At 36.4% G+C, this 25,713-nt stretch overlaps 1 protein-coding gene across 11 annotated transcripts in view; it reads left to right on the top strand.

The window, feature by feature from the left end:
• STAU2 (staufen double-stranded RNA binding protein 2) overlaps positions 1-25,713 on the top strand; it is a 324,604-nt gene that overhangs the window by 56,117 nt on the left and 242,774 nt on the right. For 10 of the 11 annotated variants that reach the window (XM_059394724.1, XM_059394721.1, XM_059394728.1 and 7 more), the window contains 2 exons: positions 5,892-6,051; positions 14,809-14,944. The exons of the other annotated variant lie outside the window; for it this stretch is intronic. In XM_059394724.1, the coding sequence (XP_059250707.1) occupies positions 5,892-6,051; positions 14,809-14,944 (296 nt within the window). The remainder of the gene's footprint in view (positions 1-5,891; positions 6,052-14,808; positions 14,945-25,713) is intronic. 11 annotated transcript variants of the gene reach the window in all.

Genomic DNA, 25,713 nt, shown 5'->3' with positions numbered 1-25,713 from the left:
GAATGGTATGATCCCAGTCTTTTTGTACTTGTTGAGGCCTGTTTTTTGATTCAGTATGTGGTCTGTACTGGGGCATGTCCCATGTGCACTTGCAAAAGATGTATATTCTGTTTCTTTAGGATGGAGTGTTCTAAATATATCTGTTTCAGTGTGCCATTCAAAGCCCTTGTTTCCTTGTTGATCTTCTGCTTAGACTATCTATATAGTGCTGTAAGTGGGTATTAAAGTCCCCTACTATTATTGTAGTATTATCAAGGATTTCCTTAATGTTTGTTATTAATTGTTTTATGTATTTGGGTACTCCCATGTTGTGGGCATAAATACTTACAATTGTTAGATTTTTCTTATTGGATGGTATCTTTTATTATGATATAGGGATCCTCTTCATCTCCTGTTACAGTCTTGGGTTTAAAATCTTGTTTGCATGGTGAAAGTATTACTACTCCAGCTTTCTTTTGACATCCATTTGCATGATAAATGTTTCTTCATCCTCTCACTTTCAATCTGCATGTGTCTTTAGGTCTAAAATGAGTCTCTTGTAGGTGACATATAGATGACTCTTGTTTTCTTACCCATTCTGACACTTTATCTCTTTTGATTGGAGCATTTAGTCCATTTACCTTCAGAGTAATTATTGATAATATATTTGTGACATTTTTCAAAAAAGATTTTATTTATTTATTAGAGAAAGAAAGAGGGACAGAGAGAGCACAAGTTGGGGGAGCGACAGGCAGAGGGAGAGGGGAAAGCAGGCTCCCCGCTGAGTAGGGAACCTGATGCAGGGCTCGATTCCAGGACTCTAGGATCATGACTCTAGCTGAAGACAGACGCTTAACTGACTGAGCCACCCAGGAGCCCCTTTAGTGCCATTTTATTACTTGTTTTGTCATTGTTTCTGGAGATTTTCTGTGTTCTTTTTTTGTCTTTGTCACTTCTGGTCTTTTCTTTCCACTCAAAGAGTTCCCTTTAATATTGCTTGCAGGGCTGGTTGAGTGGGCATGGACTCCTTAAGTTTTTGTTGTCTCTCCTTCTATTCTGAATGATAGCCTTGTTGGATCGATAGAGTGTTCTTGGCTGCAGATTTTTCCCATTTAGCATGTTGAGTATATCATGCCACTTTCTTCTGGCTTGCCAAATTTCTGTTGAGAGATCTGGGGCTAGCCTTATGGGTCTTCCCTTTGTACCATATCTTCTTTCTCCATTCATCAGATGATGGACGCTTTGGTTGTTTCCATAATTGGCTGTTACAGATAATGCTGCTATAAACATTAGATTACATATGTCTTTCTGAATTAGTGTTTTTGTATTCTTTGGGTAAATACAAAATGGATCATAGGGTAGTTCTATTTTTAACTGTTTGAGGAACCTCTATACTGTTTTCCAGAGTAGCTGTGCCAGTTTGCATTCCTTGATTTTAATATTTTGTGGAGGATTTTTACATCTGACTTTATCAGAGATCTTGGTCTGTAGTTTTGATTTATATTGTTTTCCCTAATAATACCTTACTCTTTTTTGGGGAAGACTTTATATGAACTGGTATTATTTCTTCCTACAATATTTAGTAGAATTTATCATTGAGACCATCTGGGCCTGGAGTTTTCTTTGAGGAAAGAATTTAAACTACAGATTCAATTTCTTTAACATTTATAGGACTATTTGGATTACTTATTTCTTCTTGAATGAGCTTTAGTAATTGTGTCTTTCACAGAATTTAAGTTGTTGCATTTATTGGTTTAAAGTTGTTAAAAATACTTCCTTGTTATCTTTTTAATACTTTAGGAATCTGGAGTGATGTTGCTTCTCTCATTTCCTGATATTAGTGATTTATGTCCCTTTTTTCCCCCCAAGATTAGTCTGGCTATAGGTTTACCAATTTTATTAATCTCTGCGATGAATCAACACTTTATTTTATTGATCTGTTTGGTTTTATTTCTATTTGGTTTTATTTTCTGTTTCATTGTTTACTTTTATCTTTAATACTTTTTTTTCTCTTCAGTTTTTTTTTTTTAATTAAATTTATTTATTTGTTAGAGAGCATGCACATGCATGTGTGAAGGGTAGGGGCAGAGAGAGAATCCAAGCAGACTTCTCACTGAGCACAGAACCCGGCATGGGGCTTAGTCCCACAACCCTGAGACTTGAGCCGAAATCAAGAGTCAGATACTTAACTGCCTGAGCCCCTGTAATGTCAGATTTGATTTGCTCTTCTTTTTCTAGTTTCTTAAGATTGAAGCTAAAGTTAACTTGAGACCTTAGTTTTCTAGAATAGGCATTTAGTTCTAGAGATTTCCTCTTAGAACTATTTTAATGTAATCTTATAAGAAGTAGTATTTTCATTTTTATTCAGTTTTAAAACCTTCTAATTTCCATTTTGATTTAATCTTTTACCTATGCATTATTTAGAAATATATTACTTAGTTTCTAAATGTTTGGAGATTTTCCAGAGATTTTTCTGTTATTAGTTTCTAACTTAATTCCATTGTGATCAGAGAACATACTTTGCTTCATTGAATCCTTTGAATTTATTGAGACTTGTTTTATGGTCTAGAATATCTTCTTTCTTCGTGAATGTTTTGTGAGAAATTGAGAGCAGATGTATTTTCTGCTCTTTTTGGGTAGAGAGTTCTAAAAATGCCCATCAGGCTTTGTTGGTTTATAGTATGTTCATTTCTACTATATTCTTTGTGATTGCCTATTAATTGCTATGTCACCTATTAAGGGGACATTGTATTTCTGATGTAAGTTGTGGATTTTTTCTTACTTCTCTTTGTAGTTCCATTTATTTTTGCTTCATATATTTTGAAGCTGTGTTATTAGTTAATAAATGTTCTGGATTGTTATGTCTTCTTCATTAATTGATCCCTTTATCCTTGACAAATTACCTTTGTTATCATTGGTATTAATCTTTACTCTGAAATCTACTTTGTTTGATATTAATATAGTCATCTAGCTTTTCATTGACTTATGTTAGCACGATACATTCTTTCTGTCATCTTTATAGCTGAAATGCATTACTTGTAGGAAGCATGTAGTTGGATTTTGCTTTTTTTAAAGATTTTATTTATTGCAGAGAGAGAGAGAGAGTGAGCACACAAGAAGGGCAGAGGGCCAATGGGGGAGGGAGAAACAGACTTCCTGCCTAGCTTGGAACCCAATGCTAGGCTTAATCTCAGACCCCAGGATCATGACCTGAGCTGAAGGCAGATGCTTAACTGAATGAGCCAACCAGGCACCCCAGATTTTGCTTTTTCTTTTTTTAATCAAATTTTACAATCTCTGCCTTTTAAGTGGCAGCATTTACCTCCTTTTGTTTTAATTTTCACAATTCTTTTTTTTTTTTTGTAAGATTTTATTTATTTATTTGACAGAGAGTAAGTAGGCAGAGAGGCAGGCAGAGAGAGAGAGGGGGAAGCAGGCTCCCCGCTGAGCTGAGAGCCTGATGTGGGGCTCGATCCCAGGACCCTGAGATCATGACCTGAGCCGAATGCAGAGACTTTAACCCACTGAGCCACCCAGGCGCCCCAATTTTCACAACAATTCTGTGTGTTCTTTTTAGTCCCAGTTTATTAAAGAAATAAGGAAACAGAAAGAATAGGTAACTGTTCTAACTTTGCACATAATAAATGATAAACCTACCACTTAAACTCATAAATGAGTCCTAGCATTTCTTATTTAAATTATTAAATTTGTATTGTAGTGGGATTCTTTTTGTTTTCTCCAGTTTTATTGAGATATAATTGACATAAAATATTATATTCGTTTTAGGTGTACAATAAGCTAGTGGGATCCTTTAGAGAAGTTTCAGAAAAGCAGAGGTTTGACTTAGATACATTTGTATTTTATAGAATGTTCATGTTGGTGGTGGTCACAAGGATAGTTTGAATGGGAATGTCTTACATTAAGGGAATGGTGTTAGAATGGTCTTACAGTAATTTAGGGGAGAGAGGTTGATATTCCTTGCTAAGACACTGGTGAAGAGCATAAAGAGAGGAGGCCAGATCTGAAAAATATTTTTGAAGTTGAATCAGCAGCTTGATAACTGGATGCAGGTGAGAATGGAGAGAGAAAAGGAGACAAGGAAGACCTCTTGAAGGTGTATGGCCTGTGAGCCTAGGAAAATAGTGACATTTAGAGGATTAGGAAGCAGTAAAGGTTAAATCATAGGGATTAATCATGGGAAAAACCAGAAAAACCTAGATTATGATATATTCTTTTGTTGTGGTTTTTTTTTTTCCCTTTCATGACATTGACATTTTTAAAGAGTTTAGGCCAGTTGTCTTACAGAATATACTATAATCTAGCTTGTCTAATTCTCTTCCTGTGATTAGATTCAGGTTAAGCATTTTTGGCAAAAAATACTAAATGCTTCTCATTGGGTCATATCAGGAGGTACATGGTATTAGTGTGTATGATTATTGATGATGCTAACTTTAATCAGTTGGTTAAGGTATGTTCTACGTGATCTCCTTCCTGCAAATATATATTTATTTCTTTTTAATTAAAAAAATTTAAATTCAATTAAAAATATCTTTTTAATTAAAAGTATCTTGGGGTTAATATTTTGACCCCAAGAATTAAAGAATTAAATTTAATTCTAAATTAAGAATTTAGAATTGTGAGAAAGAATACATCATCATGGGGGTTCCTGGGGGCTCAGCCCATTAAGCGTCTGCTTTGGCTTGGGTCATGGTCTCAGGGTCCCCCAGGTTCAGCAGGGAGTCTGCTTGTCCCCTCTGCTCCTCTCTGCACTCATGCTAGCATTTTCTCTCTCTCTCTTTGTCAAATCCTAAAAACAAAAACAAAAACAAACTTAATACTGAAACACCCAGGAAGGAAAAAAAAAACAAATTTAGGAGTTGAGTTTACTCCACTCATGAGGGCAGCGGGGCATGCTGTGACCTTGGTTGGTGTCCGAATAGCCAGAAGTTGAATCAGTTACGAACTATAGGACTGTGGGCAAATTCATTCTCTCTAAGCCTGTTCCCTTATCTCTGCATGAAATGGAGAGCGGTTCTTTCATGGGGCTGTCTCAAGAGTCAAGCAAAAATTAATTAATTAAAAGTATCTTAGGGTTAATATTTTGTATTCCTACAAAGTAGTAGGCTTTCTGTGGAAAACAGCAGATTGTGTTGTCCGTAACTTGATCCTCAATATTAGAAGGTGAACGATAGGTTTTGAACTCTCATGGAAATAATGGTGTGAATGGAATATTTAGATGATATAGGAAAGGGTGGTAATGAAATGAAGATGGACAAAAAGAACTTTTGTACCACACCAAGTGGGACCATTGAAAGATTTTTAACCTGACGTTGGTTGAGGTGATACAGTTGGATTTGAGGAGTTTTGTTTGTTTGTTTGTTTTTAGAGAGAGAGCTTTGAGAAATATTTGTGAGGTTAAAATTAACAGAATTTGGTGACTGGTTAAATGTTGATTGTGGAGGATTGAGAGTTTCCTGGTGACATAATATTTAGAAGGATTTCCTGACTCTTTGACTAGATTGTACTAAGTATGACATTTAAGGTATTAGATTTTATAAGTATTACAGAGGCAGGGCCTTGTGGATTCTCTTAGTTTCTCATCTTCCTTTACTTATTCTGCTTTTATGATGGCTATTTGAATGACATTAACAATTCGTTCTATTTAGGGAAATGATTTCTTCTTGCTCACTTGTTCACTTAGTGCTGCTCCTATGCCTTTGAATGGATAGAACAAGATCTGGTACAGTCTCTTAAAATGATTTCACTAGGTGGAATAATATTTTTGTGCAAGTAATTTGTAAGGTCACCCCTAGCTCTAAAATTTGATTCTATGGTATATCTGTTTTTCTCTCAGACAGCATATTTTATTTCCTGAAAAATTTAATATTTTCTGTCTCTTTATGTTTTTGAAGATGTTCTCAGTGCAACTGAGTCTTGGTGAGCAGACATGGGAATCCGAAGGGAGCAGCATAAAGAAGGCCCAACAAGCCGTTGCTAACAAAGCTTTGACTGAATCAACACTTCCCAAACCAGTTCAGAAACCACCCAAAAGTAATGTTAATAATAACCCAGGTATGGCACTTACTTGTTTCCTTCTGTTGTGTTGTTGTGTTCTATATGTGCTGTTCTCTGTATTTTTCTTTATAGCAGGCCATTTGTATAGTCAAGAGGTATTAATAGCACACACACACAAAACAACTGAATAGTAATTGAAGGTGAGAGAATGAGGAAGGTAATTATAATTATTTTAAAAATTTGCTTTGTTAATACTCTAAAGATGCATTATTTACTTTTTAAATGTTGCAAAAATACATTTGGATACAAAGAACAGAAAGTATGATTGAGGTTTTTTTTTTAAGGTTTTAAATTTTAATTCAGTGTTTTTAATTTTAATTCAGTGTTATGTTAGTTACAGATGTACAATGTAGTGACTCAAAAGGTCTACACATTACTCAGTGCTCATCCTGATAAGTGTACTCTTTAATTCCTGTTACCTATTTCCCCCATCCCCCCATTCACCTCTCCTCTGATGACCATCATTTTGTTCTCTGTAGTTAAGAGTCCATTTCTTGGTTTGTCTCTCTCTCTTTTATTTCCTTTGTTCATTTGTTTTGTATCTTACATTCACATATGAGTGAAATCATACAGTATTTGTCTTTCTCAAACTGACTTATTTCAATTAGCCTAATACTGTCTTGCCCCATCCAAGTCATTGCAAATGGCAAGATTTTATTCTTTTTTTATGGCTAAGTAATATTCCTATGTTCCGATACGTATCTATCTATCTATCTCCTGCCTCTTTATCCATTCATCTATGGATTGACATAGATGCTTGTCTATGCTTGGGCTGCTTCCACAAGTTGGTCATTGTAAATAATGCTGCAATGCCTGAGTTTTTTATGAAATAAAGATAGAGGGGGCACCTGGGTGGCTCAGTTGGTTAAGAGGCTGCCTTCGGCTCAGGTCACAATCCCGGGGTCCTGAGATCAAGCTCCGCATCAGGCTCCCTGCTCAGCAGAGAGTCTGCTGCTCTCCCTCTGCCTGCTGCTCTACTTACTTGTGCTTTCTCTCTGTCAAATCAATAAATAAAATCTTTTAAAAAAAGAAATGATTAATCTCTCTTTTTATATAACATATAAAAATGTACAGTTTAATAATTAAAAATAGTTATTCTTTACTTTGGCTTAATAAAAAATTATACAGTTAGGCCTAAACATCTTATTTTGCTTGTTGGTGTAGAAATGGTTGATAGAACCGCTCAAATTTAGAATACTTTTGGAAGTTTATTAAGAAACCCACAAATCCAAAAAAAAACCACCTGTGTGTGATATAATGCTAAGTAAACAAGTTTTCCAATTTTTATCTCCTAAGAATAATTTTAAAGAGTTGTTCCAGTTGCATGTAATACCAACAACATTGTGCATCCAGTCATCTGTTTGGAAGAGACAAACCTATAGCGGACATATGCATGAATTGATAACATCAAGTTAATAAAGTTCCAAGTTTAGTACTAACTCTACCTCCATTTACTCATTAATTTATTAATTTAAGAGTTTACCTTCTAACAAATAATACTTTTGGTATTTTTGTGATGGAGTAAAAAAAAACTTTTTCCTGCCACAAATAACTCTGTATATTTAATTAGAGTCCATATGCTCCTGCTTATAATCATCTAATGCTTCTTTCTTTCTCATGTGGCATATGCAAAGTAGACGTAGTCTATTCTTTCAAGAACAGCTTTTTCCAAAATTGCATGAATTTCCTATTACTCCTTTTCCTTCTGTTCAACTGATTGTAGTATTTATTAAGGAAGTTTAAATAAGCAAAATATTACTGCAACAAAGAAAAACACCCATTCTAGTCACTTGAAGTTGGTAAGAGACGGTCTGCTTTTATAATTTTTAAAAGTCTCTTTAGATTACTGATTGATCATTAGTACCACACTGCTGTCTCTATGTATTAAGCACTTGCTTTTATATATTTAAGAGATATAAAACATTGTCCTTTTCTGTGAAAATTTTACACTTGTATACATAAAGCACATAATTTAATGGTAAAGATTAAGTACCAAGTGAATAATAACACTCATCAGTATTATAAGTAATGATAGACACGGATGGGAGTACTTGAGGGAAGATAACGTCCTTGAATGGAGAGTAGGCAGGTATAGAGTTGAGGAAAAAATATGCTAGGCCGAAGGTGAGGAAAGGCATTGAAAATAGGATTGTGGATGATAGTTTTGGTTAAAAAAAAAAATTGGGTGGAGTGGTTTTAATTACAGTGGGTAAGTGACTAGGAAGAGATAAGACTGGAGATACAGTAGGGATGAATTGTGATGGACTTGAATGCCAGGTTTAGGAGATCAGATTTTATCTGTAGTTTAGGCGACTATTGTTCACAAGCTAGCGGATGATGTGTTTACAACAGCATTTTAGGAAATTCAGTTTATATGTGGCTTGAAGATGGAAAATACTAAAAGCAAGATCAGTTAGGAAACCATTGCCATAGTTTATGGGTAAAGAAAAGAAAAGAAACTCCCGTGCATTGAGTACTATATGCTCCCTGCTCTATCTATGAGAGCTTTGGGAATGGCAGTGGGAATGGAACAGAAGGACCAGTGTTGTTGATCCAGTGGTTGAAGCCATAATAGAGAGTGAGCTGTTCGGAGCATATAGTGTGAAGCAGGAGCAGTGTGTGCCCATCATCTGCATCAGGTCCACTTTAGAGGATTATAATGGGAGGTAAACCAGCAAGGGAGTCGGGGGAAGGAAATAGGAGAGTCTGAAAGACCAGTGGAGATGAGTTTCTGCTGTTGAGTGCTGCAGTGAGCTGAGAAAATGAGTAGCTTTTTGAAGGTAAAGTTACATGCACAAATTATAATTGTAAAGCCTTCATGGTTTTTTGCACTCTGAACACTTTACCAGTACCACAGGCTTTATCAGTACTCCAGAAGCTTCCCTCATACCCCCTTCAAGTGGTCATACAACTCCAAAGGAAGCCCCTATTCTGTTTGTCGGTCTTAAATTCATTGTGCCTGCTTGTTAGAATCATGCACTGTACTCTTTTGTGATAGCTTCTTTTTCTCAGTGTTAAATCTATGAGATCCATCCATGTCGTATTTAACAGTATATAGTATTTAATTGCTATACAGTAGCCATTTCATGAATATACCACAATTTATTTATTCATTTTGCTATTGATGGACATTTAGATTGTTTCCAGTTTTGGGTTCTTAGAAGTAAAACTCCTGTGATCAGTCTTATACGTATACATCTTTGTTGGGAATGTACCTAATATAGGAACTGTTGGGTCGTGGGTTATGCATGTGTTCATGCAAATCAGAATAAGGATTAAGACCAAAAGTCAGTGAGCATACATGAGACAGGTATCATAGCTGCTGTTCTTACATCACAGTCTTTTATTCCTAGACCTATTGGGAAAGGTAAGAAAGCTATTGAGCCATCTTTAGACACAGTGTAAGGAAACTATCATAGTTTTGACCAGTTTGAATAGTGAATTAGAACAGCAATTATGAAATGAGAATTTCCTTGGACATTCAGCTGGAAAAACTTTGATGTTTCTCTCACCTATAAGCCAACTGCTGTAAACTGTGAACATACCATTTTTAAGCAATTTGGAGGCCCAAGCATTTAGCTTGCTACTTAACTCAACATTAAATTTTATTATTTGCTTTTGCCCTGTTTGTTCACCATTGTGTTAAAGTATCTTTTATTTTTATTTTTATTTTTTTAAAGATTTCATTTATTTATTTGAGAAAGAGCGAGAGAGAACATGAGAGGGGAGAAGGTCAGAGGGATTAGCAGACTCCCCGCAGAGCTGGGAGCCCAATGCGGGACTCGATCCCGGGACTCCGGGATCATGACCTGAGCTGAAAGCAGTGGCCCAACCAGCCAAGCCACCCAGGCGCCCTCTTTTATTTTTTTAATTTCAACAATGAAATGGTAAGGATGACAAAACAGAAACAAAAATGAAAATCAAAACCAAAAAAAAAACGCCCAAACGTTCATGAGATGTACGGCCAGCATGTAGTTGCAGCTACTTAGGAGGCAGAGGCAGGAAGGTCAGTTGGTCCAGATGTCCTGGGCTGCAGTACGCCATGCTGATGGAGTGTCTGCACTAAGTTCAGCACTGATACGGTGACCTTGGGAGCAGGGGCCACCAGGTTTCCTAAAGCGTGGTGAACCAGCTCAGGTTGGAAATAGAACACATCGGAGTAGTGGGATTGTGCTTATGAATAGCCACTGCACTCCAACGTGGGCAACAGAGCAAAACCCCCTCTCTTTTTGCCCCATCCCAATTTAGGGAATCCTGTCTCCAAAAAAAATAAATAAATAAAATAAAATAAAATAAAATGTTTTCCCTATTCCAGGTTCATACCTGAAAAAAATACACACATAATAAATGCATACATAATACATCATGTCAAAGTATAATTTTCCTTTCCTACTAGCAATGTGTGAGAGCTCTCTACATCTTGTCAACATTTGGTCTTTTCAGCTTTAAAAATTTTAGCTGTTCTTCTGCGTGTATGGTAATAATTCAGTGTTGTTTTAACTTTCATTTCCTTAAAAACTAATGAGGATGAGCACCTTTTCATACGGTTTTTGGTATTGAGACCTCTGTTGTAGAGTGCCGGTTGATATAATTTTTCCATTTTAAAAAAACCTGTGGTCCCATTCCCCTTAGTATTTCGGTGTATTGTTACCGAATACATGGCCATTCTCCTGTCAGGAAGTTAACATTGATCTGGTATTATCATGTATCACAAAGACTCCATTCTTCCTTCATTGGCTGTCCCAGTAATATCCTTTGTAGGTCCAGGATCTAATTAGGGGTCATGTATTTATCATTTCTTTTCATTCTTCTTCAATTTGGAATAGTTCCTCGGAGTTCTTGTCTTTTAGGACCATGACATTTTTTGAATAGTACAGGCCACATCATTTGTAGACTGCCCCTCAATTGAGTTTATCTGGAGTTGCCTCATGATTTTATGCATTTTTAGCATTAATGTCCCAGTGTTGTGGGCTTATTAGTTTACTGTTACCTATCAGGATAAACCTGATACTGATTTGTCCCAGTAGCGATGACTTTTGTCACTTGGTGAAGAGTATGTTTGTTAGGCTTCTCTATTGTAAAGTTAATTAGTAAGTATGTTTTCTTATTAAATAATAAGGAACTAATAAGTATTTTCTGAGGAGAAACTTTGGGACTATATAAACATTCTGTTCCTCATGAAACTTACTTTCACCTACCAGATTTGGCATTTACTAACGATTCTTTTCCGAATCAATAATACTCTGAAGAGTGCACAGGGTGATTGATTGATTGATTTATGTGGCTTAAAACAACAGAAACTTATTTTCTCTTAAAGTGTGATGTTTTGATTCCAGTTTTTTTTTTTTTTTTTGTTAAAGCTTTATTAGGTGGCATTCTACCCTAGAATTTTCTCTTTCCTCTCATTTTTTTTTTTTTTTGTTTGTTTATTTCTATCACTATAGACTCTTGGATTTCTGTTTTACTTACAGGTTTATAATCTATCATTATTTATTTCGATTCTTAATTTGTCACAGACTTGACCAGGGGTTTGGTTCCAGTTTTTAGTGTCTTCTACTGTTTTTATCATTCTTGAGCACTGGCTCAGTAAGATGTTCCAAGGTCATCTCATATGTTCCTTATCCTGGCTCTGGCACCAGCCATTTCTTTAAGGAGCCTTGGTTGGTTAATCAATCAGTTCATTCTTTGAACAAATATATACTGAGTGACTGCTGTATTCCAGGGACTATTCTAACTGCTTACAAAGCTGTTTCCTTGAGTGTTAGCAATATGTAGCTCCTTGAAAACTAGCTGTTGCATTTCTCTTTCACCTTCCACATAATGGGAATCCACAGTAGTTACGTATGTTTGTGTATATAACCAGTTAGCCTTGTTATATTTATCACTGATAAATACAGAAGTTTCCTTTAATCTACCAAAAAAACACCAGAGACGGATTCTATGTTGACGGTGTCAGCTTTGACGCCTGAGGATGCTGTGTCGTGATCCTCTTTATGCAACGTGGCTCCTGCCCGCACCTGCTGGAGTGGTACTTAGCGTTACTTGCAGGCTCTCATAGTTGGAAGTTACTCTCTAAGTGTTTATCGTGGACGCCTTATTGTGCAAGTAGAGAGGCTGTGCACACGCCGTGGTGGCAAACTAGTTCTTTCTGAAACAGGTGGAGATACTTGGCTCCCAGAGTCGAAACCTCTTCAGCACAGTTCACACTTGTCTGTTGCTTCTCCATCTCCCTCATGAAGATCAGCTAGCGTTTCTGTGAAGAACATAGACTGCAGCCTTACTTTCAAATGAGGAATTTATATGAAATCATTAATTTAAATGATATGAATACAATCCTTTTACCTAGCTTAAAACCCTGTTTTGGTATAGTATATCCTACCAGGGCATTAAAATCACCTCACTGATGATTTTTAGACACATTAGTTTCCTGTTTATTGCCCTACTTAAAGGATGAGGTCTTTAAAACTTTTTTACCTTTTCTTTTTTTCTCCATTTGAACTTTTAGCTATTTGTGTCTGTATGATTGTTGCAGAGTAGAATGCAGAATGACATAAATCTTAACAGCTGACTAACATGTTAATTATTAAACTGCAATCTATATGAAATAAGAAAAACTTAAACTTCTTAAAAAGATATAGACTGCTCTTTGGTGTTAGATCTCTAGAAGACTGTTAGACAGTTTCTAATAAAGCTAACCATAAACAGACTCTATGATCTAGTAGTAGTTCTGCTGCTATAGACATGCCTAAGAGAACTGAGTGTGTTTATCTGCTTAAACACTGTGACTTTAGACTTAATTGCTCCCAACTGGAAACAACTCGATGTCCCGTCAACAGCAGAATATATAAACTGATGTATCCATTCAGTAGACTCCTATTCAGTGATTTAAAAAAAAAAATGTTTACAATACTGAAATATTTAACAAAATTGTTATATTGAGTGAAAGAAGCAAGATAGAATAGTACATATTCAGGTTTGAAGAACAGGCAAAACTCTGATGACTGAAGTCGGATTAGGTAACCTGGGGAGGGGTGTATTGACTGGAAATAGCCATGGTGGAACTTTCTGGGTGATGAAAACATTCATATCTGAATGGTGGTCCCTGAGTGTGTACAATATGTAATGATTTGTAGATTTGTATGCTTAAGGTTTGTGCATTTTACTTATCCCTCAGTAAAATACTATAGGAAAGAAAGAGAAGATAATCCCTTTATTCGTGACTTTCTCTTCCTCTGCCCTGAGTGTTGGTATTAAATTAGGGGTTTGGACTAATTGGACTTACTATTCAGTACGTTAACATTCTTTTCTTTTCTTTCTTTCTTTTTAAAGATTTTATTTATTTATTTATCAGAGAGAGTGAGCATAGGCAGTCAAAGTGGCAGGCAGAGGCAGAGGGAGAAGCAGGCTCCCTGCTGAGCAAGGAGCCTGATGTGGGACTCCATCCCAGGATGCTGAGATCATGACCTGAGCCGAAGGCAGCTGCTTAACCAACTGAGCCACCCAGGCGTCCCTTAACATTCTTTTCTTATGCATATCTTTTTTCTTTTCCGCCTCCTTTGTCGTTCTACTGCTTTTTGTTTTTCCCCTTAACCTTGGTTTAGTTCCTGTTCTTATTGCCCTCTTTAGTGGTTTCACATAAATTCTTTGAAACTGGGACACAAAGTGAGCAGTTACTGACTCTTGATGGATAGCTTAAGGATGTGGCTGCTGGTTGTGCTTTGTGTCAGGTTCCACCACCCCCCGCGGGTGCTTTCTGCCAGTCCCAGTTTCTCTGCTGCAATGAGGGAACCTGTTTTTGTATGTGATGAATGGAGTCTTAAATGTTTGTTGCAGAAGGCATAATTCCAACAAAATAGTACAGGATTTACACTGAAAAAAATAAATTTTACTTTCTATAAAAACTTCAGATTCATTTGTTATGAACAGAATTCATTTGTTACGAACATTATTTGTTATATGGAACATAATGTTTTACTAAATAACCTCTTTTGATACTCAAAATAACGTGATGTAATAATTTACTGTGTGTGTTACAATATTTCAGCCTTTTACAAAAGTAGAGCGAATAAGGTGTTGAACATCTTCATACCCATCATTGCCTTCACCAGTTACCCACATGTGGTGGCGAGTCTTGTTTCTCATGTCTCTCCTCTGAATTATTTTCAAAGAAACCTCAGATGTATTACTTCGTCTGTAAATGCTTCAGTATCTATCTTTAAAGATTATTTCCAGAAAGTGTTAGTAGATTTACTTTGTTCTGTTGTTGGTTATAGAAAAAATTCAAAATGTATTTTCATGAGATAAGTCTAAGAATTACTGATGACCCTGTATTCATTGCTAATTTCAGTTGCTTGATCAGCAAAATATAAAACTATTCACAGATGATAATGTTTTTAATGATTAAATAACTGGGTTATTCCTGGGGTGAATAATACTGATGTTCAATACTTTCTTTATAGTATCCAAATTAAGCAATCTGTGAATCTTCTGTTCCCTTTGTTTTGAAACAGTTTGACTTTCAAGTTGAATTTTTGGTCGTGAATATACAAAAAATGTTGCAAAAACTCCAGAGAGATTTCATTAGAAACAATTTTCCTGTTTATGTAGTTTGTCTATACCCCCCTGAGAAAATCATACGGACAGGCCATCAACTCCCACCTTCTTTCATGGTAATTACATGTAATGTAAGTATGGCTTGTGTGATTTATTATGGAAATATTTTACTTGTGTGCTTTCAATATTTCTTTTAAACAGGTAGTATAACTCCAACTGTGGAACTGAATGGGCTTGCTATGAAAAGGGGAGAGCCTGCCATCTACAGGCCATTAGATCCAAAGCCTTTCCCAAATTATAGAGCTAATTACAACTTTCGGGGCATGTACAATCAGAGGTTTGTATATCTTCTTTGGTTTTGTTCTTTTTATTATTTTTCACATATTGTAAAAGTTTCTGAAACTCAAGGACTATTTTTGGTGTAAGGAATATTTACCTTGGGCATTTTGCATGGAGTTTAGATAAGTCTAGGATCACAAGGAATATTTAAAGTAATACATTTAAAAAAATAACTGGTTTTCAGGAACTAGTTTTTATTGAGGCATGTGAGCCCTATATTTGTTGCAGGCAGGACCATGTTTTAAAATAATGCCATGATATAGTGCTGACTTCTCATTTGACTTGCTCATTTATTTACCAAGAAGATACTTAGCTTAATTAGTGGTTTTCTTTATTTGTCCAAATACATTGCAGACATGAGTATTTTTAATGTATAGGAAGTTTGTTGGAAGGATTTACTAAGTCTTTCTACACATTGCATAATTTTGTGATAGTTACAGGTGTAACAGGATTTTCCTTTACGGGCAAGGCAGAATTTTTTCAAAAAGTTAGTTTTTTTCCTGATCATTTATAAAAGTCATGTAACTCATTGTGGAGAATGTGGAAAATGCAAAATGTTAAAAAGCAAATATAAATAACTTGTAATTCCAGAATTAAATACTTTTTTTTTTTTTTAAACTTTTTTTTTTTTTTTTTAAGATTTTATTTATTTATTTGAGAGAGAGAGATCACAAGTAGGCAGAGAGGCAGGCAGAGAGAGGAGGAAGCAGGCTCCCTGCCGAGCAGAGAGCCCGATGCGGGACTCGATCCCAGCACCCTGAGATCATGACCTGAGCCGAAGGCAGTGGCTTAACCCACTGAGCCACCCAGGCGCCCCCAGAATTAAATACTTTTAATATTTTGATGTATTTTACACTTTTTAAAATTCTTTGCACATATAGTTGGCCAAAGTGAAGTTATCTTTCTATTCAATTTTTACAGTACTATATGGAGGTGTATTATGTGAATGGCAAAATGCACAGATCTTAAATGTACATTGTGATGACTATTATTTTTATATATATATATATATATGTATCTATACTTGATCGCTTTTTATATGTTTATGTCCTTACGTGATGACCACCCCAGTCAAGGTTCTGCATGTTTCTGTTACCGTGAAAATTTCCTCAGAGCTGTTTGCACTCATTATACCTCCTCCTAGGAGGAGCCGTTGTTCTTTCACCATAGATTAGTTTTGCACGTTATTGAACTTCTTATGAATAGAGTCATACAGTATGTACTCTTCTGTGTCTGGATTTTTTCACTTCATGTGATGATTTTCTTGTTTGTGTTTGTTTTTTGTTTTTTTTGAGATTCATTCTTGTTGCTTATATCTGGATTTTGCCCTTTTCTAATCTAAATAGTGTTCTTTTGCATGATACATCCCAATCTGTTTATTTCTTGTATACAATATTGTACCCTCTTTTAATTTGATGCAGTGATCATTTTTCATATTTTTTAAAAGTTTATTTTTTTTTTTAGTAATCTCTACACCGAACATGGAGCTCAAACTTAATGACCCCGAAATCGAGTTGCATGCTCTTCTGTCTAAGCCAGCCGGCTGCCTCTGTTTTTCATATTTTTAAGTGATTTTTGAAAAACATTTTCAATGACTATACAATGCTTCATTTGGCAGGGTATACTTTACAAGGATACAAACAGGTATAAACAAAGAATACTTGATAAGTATATAAACAAAATGTACCTGTTTTGATCATCTTAGTTGTCCCCTTTTTTTGACAATTATAAATAATGTTCAACAATCTTTGCGTACAAATTTTTGTTCACATCACTGATTATTTCCTTAAAATAGATTACAGTTAGGGGAAGACTGGATTAAAAATAATATGTTGTCCAATTACATTAAAATTTGTACTAATTACTTAGAGTATATTCTGTTCCATTCTGATAATGCTGAGTTAAAAAAAACACATTGTCTTGTTTGATAGTTAAAAGGTGGTATGTTTTTAAATTTTGGTTTTGTTGATTACTTGTGGGGCTGATCAATTTTCAGTTATTTTGATTGCCCTTTTTGATTTGTCTATTTGAATTTGCTAATTTTTGTTGCATTGCTTGGCGAGTCTTCAAATGTGTTGGGAATATTAGCATTAAATTTGTTTTGTTTCATTTTCTTGCTTTGAAAAAACTAGCTTTTAGTTTTGTGTTTGTTTTGATGTGCAACAGTTTTAGAAGTTATATGGCCTAATATTGGTGTGTGTGTTTGTGTGTGTGTGACTTCTCTAACTGCTTTTATGCCTGAGAAATTCTTGTGATCAGATATTTGCTAATGCTTAAAAAGAATATTTTTATTGAGATATAATCGACATATAACATCGGGCAAGTTTAAGGTGTCCAGCCTACTGATTTGGTACATTTATGCTGCATTATGATTGCTTTTGTAGTATTAGCTAACACCCCTGTCATGTCACATAATTATCATTTTTTTTTTTTTAAAGATTTTATTTGTTTATTTGACAGAGAGAAACAGAGAGGTCACAAGTAGGCAGATAGAGAGAGGGAGAAGCAGGCTCCCCGCCAAGGAGAGAGAGCCTGATGTGGGGCTGGATCCCAGGACCCTGGGATCATGACCTGGGCCGAAGGCAGAGGCTTAACCCACTGAGCCACCCAGGCGCCCCCAATTATCATTTGTTTTAAACCATTTTGTACATTTGCTAACATTACAGTTTGGATGTGAGAATACATGTGGTCTGTACATCGTAGAATGCCTTTTGGTGTCTTGTTCGGCAGTGGTGTATTTACAATTTAAAACTTAGTCCTGTTCAGATTGTAAATGGTTTCTTTAAACATTATTGTGTAGGTTCTCTAAGAAAAATGAGGACAGTCTTCTTAGACTTCTGCTTCTCCCCCTTTTCTCCCACGTGTGTCTGGGGGAATTTACTGTGTTGTTTTGGTAGGAACAGAGGGACCCTCACCTTTGTGTGGGTGTCCTGTATTGTCCTCTGAGCTCCTCTGGTCTTTGTGATGATGTCCCTTGTCCACCAGATAGCTGACACCTTTCTTTCCTGCCCTGCCAAAACCTGCAACTGGAGACATGTAGTCCATTTTTTTCCTGTCAGGTAACTGCCACAGAATATTTACCATCTCTTCCTTGCTCTCTTGACCCGGATCCTGAACTTGCTTTGACTCCCTGGGATGTTCCGTTCTCATACTCTTTGACAGTGTCTCCTGACTGGAGCATCCAGTGGCAGGCTTGTCAGCTCTCAACCTGCTGTCCACGCCACAAGGGTGGCAAGAAGGACATAACATTTCTCTTCTAGTTGCTTCACTTTCTCTTTTTCTGTATAACATACCTATTGCCTTTCTCAAGCCTGAGGTTACCTAATATAAATAAAACTGTTTGCCCACTTAAGCACAGTAGATCTATTTGGTCACCTGAGTTAGGAACACCTTGCCTATCAAGATATTTTACTTTTAATGTACTATAATGAATAGGCTCATAAGGATATTTAAATATTTATTATATTTTGATATCTGTGGATTTTTATTGAAATCTTCCTGGAGTTTTGATTAGTGGATTTATTACTTTTAAATGAAAGGAATCTGGTGCTAAAGCAATGAAAAGTCTGACAATAATCTCTGTGGATCATTATTACAGAACTCTTGTTCTAAGGCAGTCATTTTTTTTTTTTTTTTTTAAATAGATTTTATTTATTTATTTATTTGACAGAGAGAGATCACAAGTAGGCGGAGAGTCAGGCAGAGAGAGAGAGAGAAGCAGGCTCCCGCTGAGCAAAGAGCCCGATGCGGGGCTCGATCCCAGGACCCTGAGATCATGACCTGAGCCGAAGGCAGCGGCTTAATCCACTGAGCCACCCAGGCGCCCCTCTAAGGCAGTCATTAAGAGGTGGTTATTCATTGAGAAGGTGACTTTCAATAAATACCTAATGGAAGAGAGGGAGTAAGTAGTGTGTATATCACGAGAGGAGAGAACATTCCAAGCAGAACAAATAGCAAGTGCAAAGCCCCCAAGGTAGGAATGTGCCACGCATGTTGATATCTTCTCCAGGAGATTAGTATGTCTGGAAAAGAGTGAACCAAGGAGGAGAGTAGTTGGTATATGAGAATGCGACAGGGTCATATGGTTTGACTTCTTTTTTTTTTTTTTCCTATTGTAGGTCTTCTGTTAAGAATGTTGATATTTTTCCTTTGTTGGCAATTTCTGGTTTCAATATCTGATTCAATGGTTGTCATGTTTTGACTTCTCTAAGAGGTTGTGCCACTAAGAGGCCATTCCCACTTAATGGATAAAGTGGACTTTGCTTTCAGGTTGTTGGAGAGTCTTGAGAATATCCTGCAAATAACAAAAAAGGTAAAAATAAAATAGGGAAGTACTGGTAAGCTGCCAAGCCATGTTTCAACTGAAAAGCTCTGCTCACAGAAGGGCAACCTAACCTTTACTCATTAGGCTGTAAAAATTAGGATTCACATGGGGTGTCTGGGGGGATTCAATCAGTTAAGTGGCTGTCTTAAGCTTGAGTCATGATCCTGGGGTTCTGGGATTGAGCCCTATGTCTGGCTTTCTGTTCAGTGGGGAGCCTGCCTTTCCCTCTGCCTCTGCCTGCCGCTTCCCCCACTTGTGCTCTCGCTGCCTTTCTCTGTCACATAAAAATAAATAAATCTTTAAAAAAATACTTAAAAAATTAGGAATTCATATATGACCTTAATCTACAGATGACAACACCTGAATGCGTCACAGGGAATTTGGAATCAAAGATAGGAGGAGATGCTTTTCTCCTTGTCAGACTCCAGACTCTCCTTGTCAGACTTTAGATTAGAATCAGTAGCTGTTTGTTTTTTGTTTTTTGTTTTTTTTAAATCCGTAGCTTCTTAATAAGGCAGGGAATGAAAGGTTATTAAAAAGTCCAAGAAACAGATATCATTTAGAGGGATTTATAAAAAGGTCTTTTCATTTTCTACTTAAAATAATAGTAAGTAATAGTTAGGTATCACCATGCTGGTTTTTTAAAAGAAATATATATTTTTATGAAATCCTATATTTTTTCTAAGATTATTTATTTATTTGGAGAGAATGGGAGAGCATGAGCGAGGGAGAAGCAGAGAGAGAGGGAGAAAGAATCTGAAGCAGATTCTGCTCTGAGCATGGAGCCCAACACAGGGAAATAAGATCGTGACCTCAACCGAAACCAGGAGTCAGAAGCTTATCTGACTGAGCCACCCATGCGCCCCTAAATTCTGTTTTTTCCTGATGAGGCTTCTTGACTTAAATTCATTCGAAGAATTAAGGAGGCACTTGAAGAAAGCACTGCCCCTTCATTGCCCTGGTTTATGATGGCTGGGGGAAAAAAAGATTTATCCATGAACAAAATCTGGGTGCAACCTGGACTTGGAAGTGTGCCTGTCTCTCTTTGATACACTTAAGATGTTTGAAAATGAATATATCCAGTTACATCTTTTCCTTTCTCATTTGGAGCACTGTTCACTAACAGATATAAAGAAGAAAGCTACAAAAATTATATCACAAAGTGTAAGTTATAAAGGTTAGAGAACCTTTTATGTTTTTGTTCTCCTGTCTTGGTTATAAAAAATGATATACATGATCCTAAGAACAGAATGGCTGAAATCAGGCTTCCCATAGACAGTTTATTAGTTTTGTGTATGTGCAGAAGCAGGAAGCATTACTGCTTGGCTAGTGGCCAGAATGTCCCCAGTCTGCTGATGCAGATGGCCAAAGGCCCACAATGCAAACTAGACTGTGTGAAAATGGGGATTTTTGCCATATGTAACTGAGAGGTCTCTTGGGGAGATCGTCAGGCATGGTTAAATATAGGGCTTTAGTCTTCTTTTCCCTCATTTTCCATTTCTCCTTTTAACTCTTGTCTCATTTTTCCTCTGCTTGACTTCTTTTTCAAAGAAGTTCACTTTCCTTTCACTGTACCTCATGCTACATAGTCCTTAGACTTGTAGTAGCAGAGAAGGAAGACATTTTTGTATAGTTCTTAAGTCCCAAGACAGACTTTGAGGAGACTGTCCATCTCTTTGTCATTCAGATTGGATTTGGTGTGAGGGAATACTTTAATTGGCCATGCTTGGGTTTGTGCCCAGCCTGGAGAAACAGGAAGTAATCCCATCCAAGCTGCTTGCAGAGCACAGGTGTTTTGTTTTTGTTTTTGTTTTTATTTTATTTTTATTTTTTATTTTTTATGTATTTGACAGAGAGAGATCACAAGCAGGCAGAGAGGAGGAAGCAGGCTCCCCACTGAGCAGAGAGCCCGATGTGGGGCTGGATCCCAGGACCCTGGGATCATGACCTGAGCCGAAGGCAGAGGCTTTAACCCACTGAGCCACCCAGGCGCCCCTTGTTTTTGTTTTTAAATGAATGGTTCCCTGAAGGCAAAGATTCTGAAGGAAAGTCATTCCCATTACAGTCAGAACATTCAGTTCAAATCCTCATCGTGATGCTTTTAGCTGTGTGGTTTTGGGCAAGGTAGTAGACTTCCCTTAGTTTCCTCATTTGCTAAGTAGAGATAATAAGACCAAATGAAAGGACTTAGCAAATATTCACTGAATGCCTCCTCTTTGCTACATGTTGTGTTAGGAGTAGGTACGTTGATGAAAGCCAGTCTATTCAGGTAGATGAAAATATTGCAGAGAAATAGTAACAGAGAGATAGATGTGACCATATGGTGCTATGGAGACATTGAGGACAAATGCCTCCCTCAGACTGGGGACTGAGAGAAGCCTCCCAGAAGGAACTGACACTTGAACTGAATCTTCAAGGTTAATGAGGTATTAGCCAGGTGAAGAAGAGAAGGAAAAGCAAATCAGTTTTTGGGAACAACTTCAGGGAATCCTGAGAAGTTCAGTTTATCATGGAGGTGCAAGGAATTTGGTACATCTGGAATGAAAAGCTGAAGCTCGGGCAGGGTACTGATCTGATGTCCTCAAATGGCCTTGGGAAGAGGTTTAGATTTGTCCTGAAGGTGATTGGGAGCGGGGGATAAAATAATTGGGCATCTGTTTTAGGCATATTGCTTTGGCAGTATGTGGGAAAATAGTTTGGATAGGCTTAAAATTGAAGGGAGAAAGATGAATTACAGGATGTTGTAATTCAGACCTAACATAATGAGAGCCTGGAACTGTGAAGATGGAGGCGAGGGCAGTGTCCAGATATTTAGAAGATGGACTTGATAGCACTTGGGGGTTGATTGGTTGACCGGGGCGGTGGAGGATTAAGATAACTTTCACATATCTGGATCACTAGTAATATTGTCCACCATGAGGAGTTGGAGTGGGTCTTTGGAAACATGAGGAATTCTGTTTTGACTATGTTGAGTTTAAATTGCCTATGAGATACTTAGGAGGGGTCCATTTTATTACTCTTCAAAGCCTTAGTGGAGGGTATGGGAAGATCAGCTTTGGCTTTGAAGGTTTGTTGGAAGTGCACATGTGAAGAGGGACTTCAGGGTCTAGAGTGTCCCTGAAGCTTACACATCAGAATGCATCTTGCAGAAAATGACATTGTTTAGGATTCAACCTAAGTTTGAATGATCAATCTGTTGTTTGTTCATCTAGGATTTATACTTCCTTCCCAAAAGGATTTGGTTATGCCAGTTTGTCATTATTTGATTTGGAAAAATTGGGTGGCATGCTCCCCTGCTAAGCACCTCCATCCTCAGGTGTGGTTGGTATATTTTGTGTCAAGACAGTATTTGTTTACTAATGTATCCAATTCCTGGTCCAGTCACTTGTAGCCAGGTTAGTAAAGTTACTTCTGTTAAGATGTTTGGTATGAGTCATAGTAAGTTAAACAAGAAAGGAGGACTGTTTTGCTGAGGTTACTTGTTCCATTGGGCAGAGCCAGGTAGCTACTTGAATTTTCATGGTCTACCCTCTGTTGAGACTTGGAAAGAACTTTCCGGACAGCTGTAGCTACCAGTGGAAATTTGATAGGGTGAAGGAAATTTTTAGAAGTATCTGAACTGATTTTATTTCATTATGTTATTAATGAAACTAGAAATAATCAAGATTTTAGTTTTTGAAATACTGTATTTCTAAGTTTTTTATATAAGCTAATAACTAGCTGCCAGTGTGTTGGTGTGCTGTTTATTTTGAGCTTGTTCAAACTTTTTTTTTAATTAAGTTTTTAATTTTAATCCCAGTATAGTTAACATACAGTGTTGGTTTTAGGTGTACAATTCAAACTGTCAATCTAAGTGTCCATCAGTAGTTTATAATGCACTATTAAAAAACATGTTGGAAAGTAGAGCAGTTGAAAAAAAATGTATTTGTAACAGTAGTGGTATAAACAGGAGAAGCCTACAATTTTGCTTTCTGCCACCAGATGGTGCTTGTATACTAATAAAACAACATACAGACTTGGTGAGTTCACACTGGTTAGTATTCTAAGGCTAGTGGCTAACTGATAAATGAGAGGTTAAGCCATATAAAATCACTAATACTTGACCTTTCTTATCCTATAAATATGTTGGTTTCATATGCTGTCCCCTAACAGGAAAAGGTCAGCCAAGTACACACCTTTAAAGAGAGTAAGGTAAATGATTTCAGGCAAATGAAGGATTTAGTTCTGGGCCAAAAGCTCTTCTCTTAGGCAGGCGGTATTTATAATTAAGGATAAGAACTAGTGGACATTGTAACTTTTTTTTTTTTAAGATTTTATTTATTTATTTGACAGACAGAGATCATAAGTAGTCAGAGAGGAAGGGAAGCAGGCTCCCTGCTGCGCAGAGGGCCTGATGAGGGGCTTTGATCCCAGGTCCCTGGGATCATGACCTGAGCTGAAGGCAGAGGCTTTAACCCACTGAGCCACCTAGGCGCCCCGCCATTGTAACTCTTTATAGGGAAACTCATTGCAACTCTTACTTATTTGATAAGATCAGATATGACACATTTCATTTTATGAAATAGAAATACACCTTTTTTCTTTGAGGTGAAATATAAAATAAAGGAAAGTTCCCCAACATCTGTTTCCCTGAATATTAGACAAAAATAAAATTATTAAAAACATTTTGGGGCCTTATGCTTCTACCTATAACTGGGACCAGATTTATCCTCCCACTATAAACACCTAGAAAACTTAGGTAAGTCTCTTACGTTATACATCAACTGCTATAATAAGATGTAAAGGGAAGTTGTGTTAAGTTAAAGATGTATATTGATGGAGAGCAAAAAAAAAAAATAGTTAAGAATACAATGGGGGCTGTAAAATGAATAAAAGATATGATCTAAAAGCAGAAAATAGGGAGAAAAAAGGAGTAAGGAATACATGGGATAAATAGAAAACAAGATTATAGATTTCAACCCAGCCATATCAGTAATTATGTTAAATGTAAAAAGTTTAAATGCTTTAGTTAAAGATAAAGAATGGCAGACTTGATAAAAGAACAGGAAATACAACTACATGGTATGTAAAGAAATCCACTTTCAATATAAAGACACAGGTTGGCTAAAAGGATGGAAAATGATAATTCATGCAAACACAAAATAAAGCTGGAATGGCTCTGTTTATATCAAAGTAGATTTTAGAACAAGAAATATTATCAAAAATAAATTACCAATGATGAAAGGGTAACAACATCAAGAAGACATAACCGTTAAAATGGTTACCTACTAACCTACTACCCACCTACTAGCAGGCCTTAGAATAACTAGACAGAAAAATAAGAAAACTAAGGCACTGGCGTGGACTGAATTATGTACGCCCCAAATTCATATGTTGAAGCCCTAACCTGAAATGTGATGGTATTTGGTTATAGAGCCTATGGGAGGTATTTAGGTTTCAATATGTCATAAGGGTGAATGATGAACTTAGTGCTGTTTTAAGAACAGATACCAGATACCTGGCTCTCTACTCCGCATATCCCCTGCCCTTGCTGGGTGAGGACATAACGTTGGTTGTCTATAAGCCAGGAAGAGAGCTCTCATCAGAAACTGACGGTGTTAGCGCCTTGATCTTAGACTTCCAGCCTCTGGAATTGTGAGAAAATAAATTTCTGTTCTTTAAGCCACCTTAAACATGGTATTTTGTTATGGCAGGCCAAGCTGACTAAGATAGCTGTAGAGTTCAATAACACTGTCAATCAGTGTTCTGGACCTCCCTATCTAATAACAGCATTAGAATATGCATTCTTATAAGCATACATAGAACATTCACCATGATAGATGATATGCTCTGCTGTAAGACAATTCTCAATAAATTCAAGAGAATTGAAATAATACAGACTATGTTCTCTGATTACAAAGGGATTAAGTTAGAAATAAAAGTGATAAAATATTTGGAAATTCTACAAATATTTGGAAATTAAACATCAAACTTAATAACTCATGGACCAAAGGAGATGTCACAGAGAATATTAGACAAAAAGCAAAAACAAAACAAATACAAAAAAACCCCTCAGTAACTTGAAGGAAGTTAAATTTGTATGAGATACTTTTTCTCAAAAAAACCCAAATCTCAGATGATTTCACTAATAAATTCTGTCAAACATTAAAGGAAGAAATAATATCAGTATTTCAGAAAACAGGAGAAAGAAACACTTCCCAACTAATTTTATGAGGCCAGCATTATCTGAAACCAAAACTAGACAAAGACCTTAGAAGAAAAGAAAACTTGAGATCAGTATGCTTCATGATCCCAGATGGAAAAATCCTTAACAAAATATTAGCAAATTAAACTCAGCAAAATTTAATAATAGTATATCAATATAATTATTACATGTATATATAATTATAATATATAATCAATACAATAATATATTAAAGGGAGTTTATCTTAGGAAAGCATTA

Source organism: Mustela nigripes, chromosome 3 (genome assembly GCF_022355385.1).
Source record: "Mustela nigripes isolate SB6536 chromosome 3, MUSNIG.SB6536, whole genome shotgun sequence".
Taxonomy (NCBI): Eukaryota; Metazoa; Chordata; class Mammalia; order Carnivora; family Mustelidae; genus Mustela; species Mustela nigripes.
Note: the sequence above shows the minus strand (reverse complement) of the source record. Positions and strands in the feature narration are given on the sequence as shown.